The 17791-nt window shown below is 46.1% G+C and overlaps 1 protein-coding gene across 8 annotated transcripts in view; it reads left to right on the top strand.

Moving 5' to 3' along the window:
• Positions 1–17512, top strand: part of GBF1 (golgi brefeldin A resistant guanine nucleotide exchange factor 1) — an 81295-nt gene extending 63783 nt beyond the window's left edge. For 3 of the 8 annotated variants that reach the window (XM_081864184.1, XM_081864182.1, XM_081864186.1), the window contains 14 exons: positions 701–772; positions 1774–1868; positions 2194–2347; positions 2781–3003; positions 3367–3521; positions 4322–4568; positions 4993–5195; positions 6499–6649; positions 8518–8648; positions 10416–10517; positions 12072–12185; positions 12420–12597; positions 13607–13744; positions 16128–17512. In XM_081864184.1, coding sequence (XP_081720310.1) covers positions 701–772; positions 1774–1868; positions 2194–2347; positions 2781–3003; positions 3367–3521; positions 4322–4568; positions 4993–5195; positions 6499–6649; positions 8518–8648; positions 10416–10517; positions 12072–12185; positions 12420–12597; positions 13607–13744; positions 16128–16414 — 2250 coding nt within the window. In that variant the 3' untranslated portion in view covers positions 16415–17512. The remainder of the gene's footprint in view (positions 1–700; positions 773–1773; positions 1869–2193; positions 2348–2780; positions 3004–3366; positions 3522–4321; positions 4569–4992; positions 5196–6498; positions 6650–8517; positions 8649–10415; positions 10518–12071; positions 12186–12419; positions 12598–13606; positions 13745–16127) is intronic. The other 5 variants (XM_081864183.1, XM_081864188.1, XM_081864187.1 and 2 more) reach the window with 4 other exon arrangements.
• The last annotated feature ends 279 nt before the right edge of the window (positions 17513–17791 follow it).

Genomic DNA, 17791 nt, shown 5'->3' with positions numbered 1-17791 from the left:
CCGAAGAGCCGAAAGTTGTAGTTAGGCTGAGAGAGAATAACTTGCTCAAAGTTACTTGGCTGAGTTTTGTTCCCATGCCTTGCCCTGGTTTCAAACTGATGGGTGTGATTCTGTAGGAATAAACGCCTCATTTTTCTCCCCAATCACAGTGGGTACAGTCCCTCTGGTTGCCACATGCCCTCTGGGGAGGCTTTTTAATGTTTATGCCCTTCATGACAAAAAAGTCATTCTGCCATTTAGACATACAGTAAAATGAGCTCCCTGCTGCCCTTTGTGAGCTGAGGGTGTTTCCCCCTCTCCTCTTGTCAGTATTGTGATTCACGGCAGATAGAAAAACCCAAAGAGCTTGCTTAAAGTTCTGATGCCTCAACACTGAACTAGGGTACTGTTGGTCAGTATGATGGTTTTTAAAAATATAAATATTGAAGCTTTATTGAGCCATTAAAAAAAAGTTTGGTGCACCTCAACCTGAGTGTCCTTTTATGTCTTAATTTCCATAAAAAATGGTGCTGGGTTCAAATCAAAGGCCCTTCCCCTTAACTGGTGTGGGGGACTTGGTGGCAGGGCAGTTAATTCTGGATCTGCTCAAGGACACTTCCTCCTCCTTTTTGTACTTCGTAAGTTCCAGGAGAGATCGCTGGCACCGTTAGCCCTTGTTTTCTTCCTAAAGCACATCCTTTTTTCACTTTCTCCTCTATAGCAATGTGACCCAGAGAAGTTGATAACTGAAAGCAAGTTTCTGCAACTGGAGTCCCTGCAGGAGCTAATGAAGGTGAGGGTGAATAAGCGTCCCATATAGGTTTGGTGTATATGAACTGCATGGATATGATCTTGAACTGTGTGCTCAAGTCAACAGGGAGCCATCTTGCCCAAACACCATGGAAGTATTGCATGCTGTGTTGGCACACGTTGCCCACGGGAGACTTGGCCAGTTCCGTTCCTGAGTTGGAGGTTTCCATGTGATACTAATGAGCCAGAGGTTCATCCGTTGCAGAGGCCTCTGAGCCCTTCTCTAGGTTGTTTTACAGTGTTACTCCAAACAATTGGGTTTCATTCCACTGCTTAACCTGATAGACAGACATATCAAAGTTTGAAAAAATGTGCACCTCCTAGGAGCTCCTTTTCATAGTCTCCTAGTGGTTTGTTTGATTTAGTAACTTGGAAAATTTGAATAATTCGTTGTGAACTTGGATTATTTTTAATCTATTTCCCCGCCTCCTTTTTTCCTATTACATTTGTTCAGCATAATTCTTTTCCCTGGACTTTTCTGGCATTTTTGCAGCTCTACTATTAAAAGTTTTTTTTTTTAGTGCCTGCTGCTTTGGAAATTCTGAGGTGGGGGACTGCAAAAGGGGGTGGGATTCCAAAGACGCAACCAGATTTTCTTCCTTTGATACAAGTCTAGCATATCATGCTGAATAGTGAAGTCCAGTTGTTTGGATTGGCACCATAAGTAAAACTAAGAGCAGCTGACAGATAAAAAAACCCTAGTTGGCCGTTCTCCTTAGATCTGTAGCCATTGCTTTGGCTTTGCATCCCCAGAGATATAAATCCATCAGAACAGTAAATGGTGGTCCTTCTACTTCACAGCAGCAGTGCATCAAAGGATGTATGTACAGTGTTATGCCTACATGAGCTTCCTTGCTTTTTCATTTCCATTGCTGCTGCAAGAAGTCCTTGAGGAGAGATTGAGCATATGTAGACTTCTGTTGTGGGGAATTGTCATTCCATATCATTCTCTAAATATGTCTGGGTATGATTTGCTTGCTTCAGGCTCTCATCTCTGTGACTCCTGATGAGGAAACATATGATGAGGAAGACTGTGCTTTCTGCTTGGAGATGCTTCTGAGGATTGTGCTGGAGAACAGGTGAGTCACACAAATGCACCATCAGAGGCATTCCAGCTTTGAACTGTTCTTTTTATGATCTTCCATATAGTTGCTTTATGTATAGACTTATATTGAACTCATACACTATCTTAGCTTTCTTTGTATTCATACAGTACTGGACAGGGGACATATTCTCTTATTCTTGCCATACCTGTTTAGTTGTGGACTCGAGGGACCTGACTTCCCTCTTGGTGTGAATCTGAATATAAAAGTATTTGCACATGCCCAACTGGGTTGCAGGTCTTCTGAAGCTGTGCTTGCATGTGTCTTGTTGTCATAATGTCCTCTCTCCCTCTTTCTCTAGGGACCGTGTAGCCTTTGTATGGCAGGCAGTGCGAGACCACCTCTACCACTTGTGTGTTAATGCTGTGGAGTATTGCTTCCTAGTTGAGAGGGCAGTGGTGGGGCTGTTGCGGCTGGCAATCCGTCTTTTGCGCAGAGAGGAGATCAGTGCCCAGGTAAAGGGGGCTTCATGGAGTGGTCTCCTCTTATTGTTGGACCTCTTGTTCATAGTATCTCTGGAATGATGGCTTTCTTCCTTGAGTTTTGTGGCTGAAGCACAGAATACCCATCATTCCCTCTATTTCTGAAGCTTAGCGGTGAATACTAGTCCTTATATAACCAAAACAATGACAGCCTTGTGCAAGAGGGAGGAAGCAGCCCACGAGAGCCCTAGGTTTGCATAAGGACTTTTTTCCTAAGGAAAATGTCAGGAGCACACACACAGACAGCTCCAATACCTAAAGGTCCTCCAGTTTATCCTCTTGTGTTGATAAAGGACCTTTCACATAACGCAGACTGTGGTCGGGGAATAAAAGCAAAATGCAAGAGTGAAGCTGGTGTAGAGATAGCTTGATGCTCTAGTACTCACCTTTGCTTCTCTCTGAGCAGGTGCTGCTTTCCTTGCGTATCTTGCTCATGATGAAGCCCAGCATGCTGAACAGGGCCAGTCATCAGATTGCGTATGGTCTTCATGAACTTCTCAAGACCAATGCTGCCAACATCCATTCTGGAGATGACTGGTACACGCTCTTTAGCCTCCTGGAATGCATTGGATCAGGAGTCAAGCCACCCCCAGCGCTGCAGGCAACAGCAAGGGCAGAGAATGACACAGGTAAGATTTGTCCTTGGCAGTGGCCCCGTCTGTTGGTCCTAGGTTAGGAGTGAGCAGTGAGATGGCCAAATTTGCTGACGATACTAAATTGTTCAGCATCGTTAAAACAAAAAATAGATTTTGAGGAGCTCCAAAAGAACCTCTCCAAACTGAGTGAATGGGTGGTAAAATGGCAAATGCAACTGAATGTAAACAGGTATAAAATGATGCATGTTAGGACCAAAAAAATCTTTATTTCACATATATGCTGATGGGATCTGAACTGGCAGTGACATACACAGTTGCCACTAGCACAGCTCTTTGCTGCCATGAAATTGGTATTCCCTTGCATCTTTTGTCTCACTCCGTTTTGCTTATTTAAAGGGGCTCAGTCAGACAGTGAGATCTATCACCCAAATGAAGCCAGCCTAGATCGTGGCTACACTTCTGATTCAGAGGTGTATGCAGATCACAGCAAGCAAGGCAAAATGCATCGTTCTGTGACTGATGTGGATGTGATGAACAGCGGCTGGCTTGTGGTAAGTAGTACCAAAGGCTTCCACCTGCTTTATGCATGTCTTCGTTGAGGCAACAGGCTATAGAGAAAGCCCAAACCCAAGTCAGATTTGAGGTTAGCACTGCATCAAGGCTCCTATTTCTAAGTTTGGAAACAGTCTTGTTTGCATTGCTAGTCTCTGGCAGCCCTTTCACCCGGATTCCAGGGGAAGGCAAGTACAACTGTATACAGTGGTGCCCCGCAAGACGAACGCCTCGCAAGACGGAAAACCCGCTAGACGAAAGGGTTTTCCGTTTTGGAGGCGCTTTGCAAAACGAATTTCCCTATGGGCTTGCTTCGCAAGACGAAATGTCTTGCGAGTTCCTGCGGGTTTTTTCCCCTCCCCCCCTTTTCCTAAGCCGCTAAGCCGCTTATCAGCTGATCCGCTAAAAGCCGCTAAACCGCTAATAGCGCTAATCCGCTAAGCTGTCAATGGGCTTGCTTCGCAAGGTGAAAAAACCGCTATACAAAGAGCCTCACGGAACGGATTAATTTCGTCTTGCGAGGCACCACTGTATTCTTTCCGAAGACTGCAAAAACAGGCCTTCCAACGCAGACTTTTCTGCCAAGTGAATTGAGTGAACTGGCCCAAATCCAACTGTCTCCATAGGGATCTGGCTATTTATGAAAAGGCAACATTCTAAGGAAGCAGCAGCCCAGAGACTTGGAACGGCATATCAGGTGGTTATTGGAAGTTAGCACAGGCAATGCAGCCCGTTCTCTTGGCTGTAGAGAGGGCTGACAGTTGCCCTATTAGACTCAAACATACTTTTCATTTCACAGGTTGGGAAGGATGACCTTGACAGCCCAAAGGCCATGGCTGGACTCTCCAAACTGGGCAGTTCACCCTTGGTGAATCAGTACAGCCTGACTGTGGGGATGGACCTGGGCCCACACAATACCAAGTCGCTCATGAAGTGTGTTGAGTCCTTGTCTTTCATTGTGCGAGATGCTGCCCATGTCACACCTGAAAACTTTGAGCTCTGCGTCAAAACTATCCGCATCTTTGTAGAGGCCAGTCTAAATGGAGGTGAGGCCATCACTTTTCTGTAACCTGAGTATTTGGCTGTGGGGCTCCAGGTTATATCAAATTAAGGGAGCAATCTACACCCATTAGGTGAGGGTTGGTTTTTTGGTTTTTTGTTCTTATAAAAAAGACAGATCAACTAGACCTGCTGTCATGGGCTGGCTGAACACAGAGGAATGATGGGAGGCACCAGCTAGGGAACCCACAAAGGATGAAGGCTCGGAGCTCAGGGATTGGTGGTGAAACAGCAGTGAGTGGTCAGAGGGAGAACTTAGCACCCCACCAGAAATGCTGGAGCTTTCCTCCTTTAATGTTTCACGCCTGGGGATCCCTGAGCTGAAAGTTTCAGGTTGTTTCTTTAGCATTAGAATCAGGCACAAGGTGTTCCTGGAGAACCACAAGCTAGAGAAATTCTTCTCGTTCTTAGGGTGCAAGTCCCAGGAAAAGCGAGGGAAGAGCCACAAGTATGACCCCAAATCGACCCGTTTCAAGAAGAAAGCAAAGGAGAGTTCTCTGAGGCACTTGAGGGCATCTAGCCAGCATCAGCACCGCTCGGCCAGTGACGAGGATGATGAGGATGAGAGCATCCCTGCCAGTTACCACACTGTGTCTTTACAGGTTAGTCAGGACGTAAGTATAGCCTGGATTTCTTCCTTGCTTTCCCTGCGGTTATCCTGGTTGCAGTAGCTTTGGGTCAACCTAGGTGTGGCATTATTCATTTTCTTTGGCCTTGCATGTCTGGGTTTTATTTTCAGAGTAGTCTGGGAAATAGCTGAGGTGGCAGCGGTTGGCAAGGAGAGAGTGAGTTGGATCAGGACCATGGCTCAGGGGATGAAGGACTTCAATCCAATACCCCCACTGTGGTCCTGATGCAAATCAAGGAAGAGCCATGCCTGTTACTCACAATGGAAGGAAAACATCCATTGGTGTCAATGGAAACTTTCCTCCCATTGCAAATAGCAGGAGCAGTGGAAGGGGCTAATTCCATTTGGGAACACAGTGGGAGCAAAGGTTAAAGCCCCACTTCACCACAGTTCCTGTACAATTTGCCTGCCACCAGCCAGCTATTGTAAAGCACACAGCAGTCAGCCACACAAGGCCAAATGGCATAAATAACATCGCATCTAGTTTGATCTTTAGTGATGCAGCGCCTGCAGGGAGTTTCCCTATATTTTGTTTGATACTATAAAATATATGGATGCTATAGTACAGTCTAGAGTAGTTTATTGGAAAGAAAGTGTCCAGAGGGTTGGTGTGGGTGCAGTGTTCCTTTCTGTGGGAATTAAAAAGTGCCTTAGTTCTTGCCTGCATGGTTCTGTCTCTTTTTGGGGTTATGGGGGCATTTTGCTATGAATCTGTATTTTAATACAGAGTAACGCACCCAACCACATATTCTAGAAGAGTAAGAAATTAAAAATAGGAATTCCCTTCCTATAGATTATGACTTCCTTAATCAAACCAAGAATCAGTTGGAACTGCTGAACACGTTCATATGCAGTGGTACCTCAGGTTACATACGCTTCAGGTTACATACGCTTCAGGTTAAAGACTCCGCTAACCCAGAAATAGTGCTTCAGGTTAAGAACGTTGCTTCAGGATGAGAACAGAAATTGGGCTCTGGCGGTGTGGCGGCAGCAGCAGGAGGCCCCATTAGCTAAAGTGGTGCTTCAGGTTAAGAACAGTTTCAGGTTAAGTACGGACCTCCGGAACGAATTAAGTACTTAACCTGAGGTACTACTGTACTTGTAGGCTTATTCCCTCAAGCCTGGGTGATTGCCCTGTTTCTTCCCCTTCTGATAATCATATTTGTTTGGACACAACCACGATAACAGGTCATTGCTTTTCTTCCATTCTGAGCATTGATGGTGGCTTGTTTTCATGTTGTTCATAGATAGGCAGGTTGTATGTTGCCAACTTACCTCTTCTATTGCAGCTGCTGGACCTGATGCACACTCTTCACACACGAGCTGCCACCATCTATAGCTCTTGGGCTGAAGAGCAGCACCATCTGGAGGCTGCGGGAAAGAAAATTGAAGCAGACTCTCAGACGTTATGGGCCAATTGCTGGTGCCCATTACTGCAAGGTAAGCCTAGCCCATCCTAGCATACAAGAACAGGGTGGTCCGGCTTTTCCTATCAAGTGGACTGCAAGAGAACTTTGATATGGAAGCTGCAGGGGGAGGGGAGCAAGGGCAAAATTTGTCACCCCACCCCACCCTGCGCTCACACTGCCCTCCTCAAGCTGGCTAAGCAAAGTGCTGGGCTTTGTGAAGAAGGTATGAGGCTCTGGCAGGGTCCTAGAGCCCTCACATCTCCTTCCCCAAGCTGGTAAAGTGCTAACGAGGCTTTGGGAAGGAGATAGGAGGACTTTAGGACCCTGTCAGAGCCCTCAAGCTTCCTTCCTAAAGCCCAGCATCTTGCTTACATGGCTTTGAAAAGGCAGTTTGAGGGCCAGGGAGGGGTGTCAAATGTTGCCAAAAAAGGCCTTGAGCATTAGGTTACGTATTGGACTGCCCTGGACTAGAAGATAGCAGCCACATGCATCAGAATTGGACATGAGGCAGTTGAAGTAATACACTTTAGGGGAAGAGTGATATTAAACAAACAAACAAAAAATGTTGCTAAGCGCCCTGTGTTAATCATCATCATCATCATCATCACTTTATTATTCATACCACATCCATCTGGCTGGGTTTCCCCAGCCATTCTGGGCAGCTCGCAACAGAATATTAAAAACGTGATAAAACATCAAACATTAAAAACTTCCCTAAACAGGGCTGTCTTCAGAACACATATTCAGAACACGTTAAGAGCAGCTTCGGATGTGTGTTCACCAAAGCAGAGACTGGGCTTATTATATGTGCTTGATATTCTATGCCAGTCTCACACATGCATTTTTTGAAGGGAGTTTCCATTCAAAACTAGTAGCAAGATTAAGCTGCCTTTTGCTAGTAAGCATCTTGCTACCGACCCTGTTATTTACTTTCACTGCACTTTGAGAAGCTCAAATAGTATTCCCCCTTTGCTTTTAAGAAAGATTTTTATACCAAAATATGATAAACTTTTCCTTATTGGTCCTGGTGTGCTCCCTACTGTGATTCTTCTGATTCGTTACACACCGGAACATCTGATTTGAATGGCTCACACAAACAGTTCTCTAGATTACAGCCCTCCAGAAACATGACAGCAACTCAGGATTGTAATGGAGTAAATTATATTTCTTTTCTTTTTTAAAAATAATTTTTTATTGAACATTTTATTTACAATATAACACAAACCCCCCACCCCCCAACACAGAAATCCACCCCCATCAGACACAAACATAACAAACAACAAGCATAATATACAACAATACAAACAACCAAATAAAAGATTTCCTTTATCCTGTTTCTGGCAGAATTAGGAAAATCTTAATAATTACTGCATTTTTCGCTCTGTAAGACGCACCAGACCATAAGACGCACCTAGTTTTTGGAGGAGGAAAACAAGAAAAAAAATATTCTGAATCTCAGAAGCCAGAACAGCAAGAGCGATCGCTGCGCAGTGAAAGCAGCAATCCCTCTTGCTGTTCTGGCTTCTGGGATAGCTGGGCAGCCTGCATTCGCTCCATAAGACGCACACACATTTCCTCTTACTTTTTTGGGGGGGGGAGTGAGTCTTATAGAGCAAAAAATACGGTATTCATAAAGGAAACAGCTTATAAGAAGTAAATAAGGATGCCAGAGTAAATTATATTTCTATGTGACAGGCCCATGGGTTCCTGCGACAGATTCATTTTTCAACTGTGCTGTTGTGGAAACCCAGGGCTCTGTGCTGGTCCAGGACTACATTTAATAAGCATCGAACAGTTCTGTGCTTTTGGGGAGGTTGCGTGAAGGATGTAAGCAAGGGCTGGAGTTGCTTGGTGCAGAATGAAGATTCTCCCTCTCATTTTAACTTGCCCTCTTTGTAGGTATTGCCTGCCTGTGTTGTGATGCAAGGCGACAGGTGCGGATGCAGGCACTGACCTACCTGCAGCGGGCTCTCCTTGTGCATGACCTGCAGGCTCTGGATGCCTTAGAGTGGGAATCCTGTTTCAATAAGGTATTGTTATATGCCTACATTGGCAATTGTCAGGGAACTGCCATCGGAGCCAGAGGCGGAGGGAAGACTCCAGAGGGATGCCGGAGAGGGTCCCAGTAGGGAGAGAGGCAGCCCATCTGCTGGGGAAGGAAATCAGCGTAGCACCAGTGGAGAAGGGGGGCAGATGGGGCAATCAGAGAGAAGGCTCCAGGACTCCTCGCCGGAAACCAGCGGGGAGAGCACGGGTCCTCCGCTGCCCACACCCTCCCTGCGCAGAAGACTTCCGCGCAGGGAGAGTAGGAGGAGACTGGGCGTCAAAGAACTTCTTTGCTGGAAGAAGTTCAAGAAACGCCCACTGACGGATTCTGCCAGCGATTGAGACAGAAAGGGTTCACCCAGGTAACCCAGCCAGGTGTGGCGACAACTTACGCACGAGCAACCCCCTAGAACCATTACAGCAATGCTTGCGAATGGGCTCATCTTTCCAAAGGAGGCAATGGAGAAGATAGGACTTCTCCTGAGCCAAAACCTTGCTGAGTTGTGGCGCAATTTAAACTGTGTAACTTCTTCCACCTCCTAGTCTTTTTCCTCCCCTGGCAGAATATACTTCTTTAGGCAGGGAGGACATCTGAGAGATTTGTTGAAGGTGAGACAGCAGACCTGCCTGGTCATCACTGGGCAAGGCTCAACCACACACTCTTTTATCTGCTATCCTGGCAAGTGGCAATGCAGAACAATGGTCAGGCATGAGGAAGAGTTTTCTGGGCTGCAAACGGACCAATTTATTTATTAAGGTCCCAATTTAGTAATTTATTAAGGTACACAGATGAAAGGCCAAATGTTCAAGGCAAATAGAATAAATGCTCTGTTTTCCTTTATCTAAAAGGTATCTCACCTGTACATTTGAAAATCTAGGCAGGTTCAAAGTAGATATTACACATAGAAGGGACTGCCCCTATTTCAAGTAGAAACAGCAATAAATCCTATTTTTTTCCAGTTCTGAAGGCTTGGGAGAGGAGGGGGCTTTCATCTCCTTTGAGGGCGAGCTGAGTTTTCCCACTTCAAATTTGAAAAATCCAATGGGAAGCAGGACATGCAGACACTTTACAGCAGGGTTCAGCAACCTTTTTCAGCTGTGGGCTGACTATATTTTGTGGTGGGCCGGACTATATTTTGAAAAAAATATGAACAAATTCCTATGCCCCACAAATAAACCAGAGATGCATTTTAAATAAAAGGATACATTCTACTCATGTAAAAACACACTGATTCCCAGACCGTCTGTGGGCCGGATTGAGAAGGCGATTGGGCCGCATCCGGCCCATGGGCCTTAGGTTGCCTACTACTGCTTTACAACGTGAGTAGGCAGCAAATTCCTACTTGCATAGCATTTGCCAACCTGGTGCTTTCCTGATGCTCTGGACTACAGTTCCCATCAGCCATGGTCAGCACAGACCTTCAGTGAGCCTCTGCATCTTGCCTCCCTCAGTTGCAACCAATTCACTGGAAGATGTGCATCCATATAAGTCAATAGCAAACTAGCTAGGGTGAAGAGCAGTTCAAGGAGAATTGATATAGTTGCATCATCATTGGAGGAGGTGATTTGTCTTAGGGCAACCTTATTTTTCTTTGTCCCTCTGGACCCATTCCTAATAATCTTTATGTTGTTGTGATCATCTGCTGTCCCCTAGAAAAAGTCAGGCTGCAGGCAAGCTTCTTGCTCTCAACCCCTACTATATTTTGCCTCCTGTCCTTATTTACCAGTCTGCTGTTTATCTTGGATAATAGGTGCTGTTTCCTTTGCTGACCAAACTCCTAGAAAATATCAGCCCTGCGGACGTCGGTGGAATGGAGGAGACCAGAATGAGAGCCTCTACTCTCCTCTCCAAGGTGCGAGGCCTCTTACTTTACTTTTCAGAGAGCAAAGCTTTCTAACGTTAAGTAAGGTAAAGGTAAAGGGACCCCTGACCATTAGGTCCAGTCGTGACCGACTCTGGGGTTGCGGCGGTCCTCTTGCTTTACTGGCCGAGGGAGCCGGTGTACAGCTTCTGGGTCATGTGGCCAGCATGACTAAGCCGCTTCTGGCGAAAAAGAGCAGTGCACGGAAATGCCGTTTACCTTCCCTCTGGAGCGGTACCTATTTATCTACTTGCACTTTGACGTACTTTTGAACTGCTAGGTTGGCAGGAGCAGGGACCGAGCAACGGGAGCTCACCCCGTTGCGGGGATTCAAACCGCCGACCTTCTGATCGGCAAGTCCTAGGCTCTGTGGTTTAACCCACAGCGCCACCTGCATCCAGTACATCACTTTAAAGGTCCCTCTGACTATGCCTATTTGGCAGTGGGGATGAGCAGACTTGAACTGGGGATTTCAGGAGACACCCAGTATCTCCACTTTGAATTGCTATCTTCCTTTGAACTGGTGTCCCCATTCCCAGTGGGAAGTGGTGTAGTAGCCTCCTGCCCTGAATTCACTGTCACTAAACAAAAACAAAGTCTATTCTCCTAGTAACTTTTTCTGTTTATATGTACTTCACCTGCAATCTCTGTAGCAGGGTGAGGACTTTGTTTTAGCTCCCTGTGGTTGGCTAACAAGCTTTAAGGAGCCAGAGAGGATTTATTTTAAGTTACTACATTTTCACCTTTACAGTTGAAATGAAAGGATAACTTGCAAAAAGACAACCCTGCAAAAGACACCCCCCCCAATATATATACACAGAATTTAAAGTTTAACAACATTTCGAAGTAATATTACCCTGCCTGTCTTAATTCTGGCCATCTGTGTTAAGACTGTAGTGTGTGTACAACCTTGTTCATTTCATTAAATTGATTACTCTCTCAGGATTTAAGCATTGTGGCCACATGGTCTGGTGATTTTTTACAAGAGGCCCTAAACAAGCTTTTGGGCCCAAGTGTGGCACAGCATTCCCAGGGTTTGGAATCCTTTAACAGGGCAGAGCTGTCTAGGAATAATAATGATAATAATAATAATTTTATTATTTATACCCCGACCATCTGGCTGGGCTTCCCCAGCCATTCTGGGCGGCTTCCAACCGAATATTAAAATACAATAGTTTAGTAAACATTAAAAGCTTCCCTAAAGAGAGCTGCCTTCAGATGTCTTCTAAAAGTCTGGTCGCTGTTTATCTCTTTGACATCTGGTGGGAGGGCATTCCACGGGTGCCACTACCGAGAAGGCCCTCTGCCTGGTTCCCTGTAACTTGGCTTCTTGCAGTGAGGGAACCGCCAGAAGGCCCTCGGTGCTGGACCTCAGCATCTGGGCAGAATGATGGGCGTGGAGATGCTCCTTCAGGTATACTGGACAGAGGTTGTTTGGGGCTTTAAAATAACCTTAAACATACCCTGTGGTGTCAGAGCAGTCACCTTAGGTCCCTCTTCCTCTCATGCTATATGCTTACTGTGTGATCTTCTGTTCTATCCTAGGTCTTTCTGCAGCACTTGTCTCCACTGCTCTCCCTCCCAACCTTTGCTGCACTATGGCTGACAATTCTGGATTTCATGGACAAATACATGCATTCTGGATCCAGTGACTTGTTGGTATGTATTTGCTGCCCCTTCAGGTTTCTAGGATCTCTCCTTGGTAGGCCCATGTTTGAAATTCATGTTAACACCCCTCTGGGCCCTTCCACCCTTCTTGGTCTTCCAGTGATCCAGCCCCATGTTAACCTCTGATAGTGATCTAAAAAGAGGACTTGAGGGAGCAGTTGATTCAGAAGGAAGAAAGAGTACAGGATCTCAGATTTTAGCTCTTAGATATGTCTTGCCTTGCAGCCAGAGGCCATCCCTGAATCGCTGAAAAATATGCTGCTAGTAATGGACACGGCTGGAATATTCCACAGTGCTGACTCACGAACAGGCTACTCTGATCTCTGGGAGATCACCTGGGAACGCATAGACTGCTTTCTGCCAAAACTGAGGGATGAGCTCTTCAAACAGACAGTCATCCAAGGTATGCAAGCCAACCGCTTTGTGTTATGTTTAGAATCTGTGAGCAAGCTTCATGTTCTGAGAGAGGCACTTGGGGGTATGTAGAAGTGGCCATGCAAGGTTCCTTGCATAAAGAAATGAAACAAACAAACAAACAAACAAACAAACAAACAAACAAACAAACAGGAAAGTATGCTTAGTTACTCACTGATACAAAGCTCTTTATTTTAGCTCAGCATGTTTGGTAGTAAAACTCCTTCAGGAGCTTGAGAAATGTGCGAGTTTTTAAAATTCCAAGCCACCTTATTCAAATCTAATCAACTTGTAAACCTAGTTCAGTATAGATGGTGAGGATTGCATTCCTACTTTTTCAAGCTGGTTCTTGAGTTGGTTAGAGTTTGAGTACAAGGTGTTTTTGAACATTAATAACACAAGTTTTTCAAGCTCCCGAAGGGGCAGTGTTTTACTCTGAAATGTGTTGAGCTGCAATAAAGAGTTTTTCATCAATGAGCACTAGAGCCTGCTCTCCTTTTCATTTTGTTCTCTTAAGGCATTTCTTTTCCCCTTTTCTTGTGCTCCTTGCAGAAAGGAGCCAGTGCTTGGGGCTTGAGATGGACCCTAGAATGCAGTAGATCTGAGGCTTTACTAGACAGCAACAGAAATGGAGCTCCAAGCCAATCCCAAAACCAGTGTTGTGCATCTCTTGCTTTCTTTTCCTGAAAAGATGCGTGGGCACAAACAGTCCTGATGGCTAAGTTAAGATTCACACCACAGTTCATGCCTTGGTTCCCTTGATGGTGCAGACTATTGGGGAGCGGGGCTGTTGCACAGATCGTGCTAGAATAGACTCCTGATGTCTTGTCATAGCAGAGAATACTTGTGTGTGGGTTGGTGTGTATAGTCTTGTCCCGTGTTGCCAGAGCAGCCTGATCTGACATGAGTGGGAGCACGCAGTCTTGATTTAAGGGAAAGCCTTTTTCCTCGAGAGGTATAATCTTTTCTTTTTTCTTTTGCTTGCTGTTTTTATTTAGACCCAGTTCCTACCTTACCAATAGAGATGCATCCTCCCAAACCAACAGTATCTTCCCTGCCACATTCCCCTGGAGGGGATACAAGAACTGCCACCCATTCAGCTCCCTCTGAGAAGTCTCCTGAGCTGGCGGCCATTGGTAAGTCCTACAGTTCCTGCAAGAATGAGCTGCTTCTATCACCACCACCACAATCTAATAGACATGATATAAAAGGAATGGGAAGAGGAAGAGGAAGCAAGCATTGGAGAGGTGTTGTTTCACTGGCTAATGAATGGGATCATGTTTGTCTCCTTCTTGCCATATTCTTCCTGAGAAGCAAGTGGCCTACGTCACCTAGCTGGTAGCAGAAATGAGAGTTTGCCACCTTTTCAGGCAGGCAGCAAGGAAACAAACCCCTGCAGCTGCTCCTTTTCTGTCTTAGGGGTGGCACCAGATCTCTTCTTTGCTGCAAACTGGTGGCAGTAGTAACAGCGGCAGCAGTATTGCATGACTAATTTTTCAAATCTCATCACTGAACATGATGCTTTACAAACTAATGCAAGTTAAACAAACAACAAACCAGCAACAAACATATCCCTGTTCCAGGTTGCTTACAGTCTAAAGTCTTACAATGTGGGAAGTACAGCAAACAGAGGATAGGAATCCGTATTTGTTAATTTTATATTCTTCCTTTCCACCAAATGGTGCTCAGGGCGATTAACAGCAGTAAAATACAAAGTAAAAATAAAAACAAGTAGGTAAAAACATCAGTAAAATGCATCGATTTGTATATTTACAGATGCCTTAACAAGGTGGGTAATGAGGCCACAGGCTTGTCTGACTAAAAGTGCTTTTGTCTGCCGGCTGAAGGGTTAAAGATGGAGCTAGACCAAGAAGAGGTAGCGCTGGATAAAAGAGAGAAAATTCAGTTGCACTGCTTAAGCTTCAGTTAGAGGTTAAGCCAAAGCATTCTCATAAAAGATGAGTTTCTGGGTGAGGTTTGAAGGGGAGAAAGAGTTGGCGTCACATGTGTTTGTGTTCTGGGAGTTCCAGCCTAAGGAGCAGCAAGGAAGAATGGGTAAAACCATTTAAGAAGACAGGAATCTGTTGAGCTGCTAAAGGTGTAGTGTTAAAGAAACAAATATATGCAGAATGAGAAGCAGAATGGGAAACTAGCATAGGAATTGGAAGAGGCACGTCACATGGGGTGACTGAAGAGGCAGTGCGATGATGATGATTTATTAATTTATTGAATTTATATACTGCCCTATACCTGGGGGTTGCAGGGCAGTTCACAGAATAAAATCAAAATATAAAACCACAAAATACCTAATAAAAATAAAAACAACAACCCAGTAGCTATCCCCCCAAAAAAACACATTTTAAAAGGGTATAGGATGTAAACAGGATCAAACAAAGGCCTGGTTGAAATTTTGCCTGGCGTCTAAAGGTGTATAATGAAGGTGCCAGACGAACTTCCCTGGGGAGAGCATTCCACAGATGGTGAGCCACTGCAGAGCAGGTCCGATCTTGTGTTGCTACCCTCCAAACCTTTCGAGGAGGGGGCACACGAAGGAGGGCCTCAGAAGATGATCTCAGGGTCTGGGTAGGTTCATATGGAAAGAGGCGATCCTTGAGATATTGCGGTCCCTGGAACAGGGAGTGAAAAGAAACCAAGAGAAAAAGGAATGATTTGTGTGTACTTATACACAGGTGGCGCTGTGGGTAAAACCTAAGTGCCTAGGACTTGCTGATCGTAAGGTTGGCGGTTTGAATCCCCGCGGCAGGGTGAGCTCCCATCGTTCGGTCTCAGCTCCTGCCCACCTAGCACTTCGAAAGCACCCCTAAGTGCAAGTAGATAAATAGGTACCGCTTTATAGCGAGAAGGTAAACAGCATTTCCGTGTGCGGCACTGGTGCTGGCATGCCAGTTGCAGCTTCGTCACGCTGCCCACGTGACCCAGAAGTGTCTTCGGATGGCGCCGGCTCCCGGCCTCTTGAGCGAGATGAGCGCGCAACCCTAGAGTCGGTCACGACTGGCCCATACGGGCAGGGGTACCTTTACCTTTATACACACCAAGAGTGAGCTAGGCGAAGCTTGGGAAGGTCATGGAACATATTAGGTAAAGATACAGGGACCCCTGACCATTAGGTCCAGTCGTGGCCGACTCTGGGCTTGCGGCGCTCATCTCGCTTTACTGGCCGAGGAAGCCGGCGTACAGCTTCTGGGTCATGTGGCCAGCATGACTAAGCTGCTTCTGGCAAACCAGAGCAACGCACGGAAACGCTGTTTACCTTTCCGCCGGAGCGGTACCTATTTATCTACTTGCACTTTGACGTGCTTTTGAACTGCTAGGTTGGCAGGAGCAGGGACCGAGCAACGGGAGTTTACCCCGTCGCGGGAATTCGAACCGCCGACCTTCTGATCGGCAAGTCCTAGCTCTGTGGTTTAACCCACAGCGCCACCCGTTTCCCCATGGAACATATTATCTGGTGACTAATTTTCCTCTTGAACATGTGAAAAATCTGTTCTCTTGTCTCAGCAGACCCTGAGACGGCTTCAGTTCCAAGCAGTTCCAGTCTCTCTGGACCACAGTTCCACCCTCCAGCAGCAGCACCTGTGAAAGTGAGCTCGGCGAAAGATGCACCTCAAGTGGTGCCACAGCAACCTCTTATTCTTCAGCCTCTGGCCTCCCCCTTACAGGTGGGAGTGCCACCTATGACTCTACCTATTATTCTGAACCCAGCCCTCATAGAGGCCACCTCTCCTGTGCCTCTTCTGGCCTCCCAGCGGCCGACTGACCCCATGACAGCTTCTGAAGTCAACTGAGGAGAGGAGTAAAGAGGACAGTTGGCTGCAGGGGTGATGGTGGTACAGGATGCTCTGTCTGGTAGAAGCCATGATTGCTGTAGGGAAGACCCTAGCAGAAGTGTGGAAGGCCACTTTGCAATGTGGCTGTCCTCCCCAGTGGACCTAAGGCCAACATTTCCATCCCAGCTCATCTGTTCCATGGCCCTTGGCTCCTTTTGTGCAGAGGCAATCTCTGTGTGGGTGATGGCCAGCTTCTCTTCTCTTTAGAGTTAGGGGGCAGCAGTCAGTTTTTCAGCACACACCTTCTGCTGCCTGTGATCTAAAAGAAAAGAAAGAAGGTAGGCGTTTCCTGCAGAGTGGAGCAGAGGAGCGATATTCCCTAGGAAATTAAGCAGAGACGCTCCTATTACAGATATTTGCTTGCCTATATTCTTTGGCATTGACTTGAGAATGTGACTTTTCCTATCGCCACTCTTTGGCTTGACTCTTCAGGGTACTATTCAGCTACTCTGCTGGGTAGCGAGAGCTGGGGGGAAAATATCTGCCCACCGGGCAAGACCAGAGAATGTGGGACAGGAAGCAGAGGCCTGGGCCCAGGACAGGGAAGGGGAACCTCTGCAGTGCTGAGCGAGCTGTACCATCTTGACTAACTCTTGTACTAAAGCTCTCCTCCTTTCAGTTAAATCTCACTGGGTGCCCTCCAGGCATTCTTTGCTTGCACTCACGATCTCACAAGATAACTAGACTTGGTTGATTAGTGCCCGATAAAGTGAGAGGCTTCTGGGAGCGGGCAGGAATTGGCCATACATGATGCTCTAACTCATTTGGGAAGAGGCTGCTAAATTTTCCTTCTGGTCGCTTTCACTTTAGGAGGATGCTGTTACCCCCTCCTGCACCTCTGGCCTCTTAGCACAAAAGCAGAGTGAAATGTGTCTCATCTAGTGCTTCCTTCCTCTTATGCATTAGGCTAAAATTCTCCACATTTATTGCAGAATCCCATTGGGAACTGAAGCCAGTGTCTACTGTGTGGAACGGCAGGTGACTGTGTGTGTGTGTATATATATATAAGGAGTCTATTGACTTTTTACAGTGGAATAAATATGACCTGTAAATGAATTATTTTGGCTTAGCAGTTCTTCTCCTCCGCCCCATCCCTCCCCCACCAGGGGTGCCAACTTGAATAAAATATTGGGGATCCCAGGTAAGCCGCCCCCCCATATAATCAGTCACATGATGTGCCACACCCACCATTTGAATGCCTATCAACTTGGGGGGGGGGCGACCCCCTCAAATATTTTATATTCTCCTACCACATTCATATTTTGATGCCGTTTGAGGGCGTGCATGTTTTATCACCCTTAACAATTGATGATAGCTCCTCACGGACATGAGGTT

This window comes from Podarcis erhardii (genome assembly GCF_964252035.2).
Source record: "Podarcis erhardii genome assembly, chromosome: 5".
In the NCBI taxonomy this organism is placed as follows: Eukaryota; Metazoa; Chordata; class Lepidosauria; order Squamata; family Lacertidae; genus Podarcis; species Podarcis erhardii.
The sequence above is the reverse complement of the archived record's forward strand: the minus strand, read 5'-3'. Positions and strand labels throughout refer to the sequence as shown.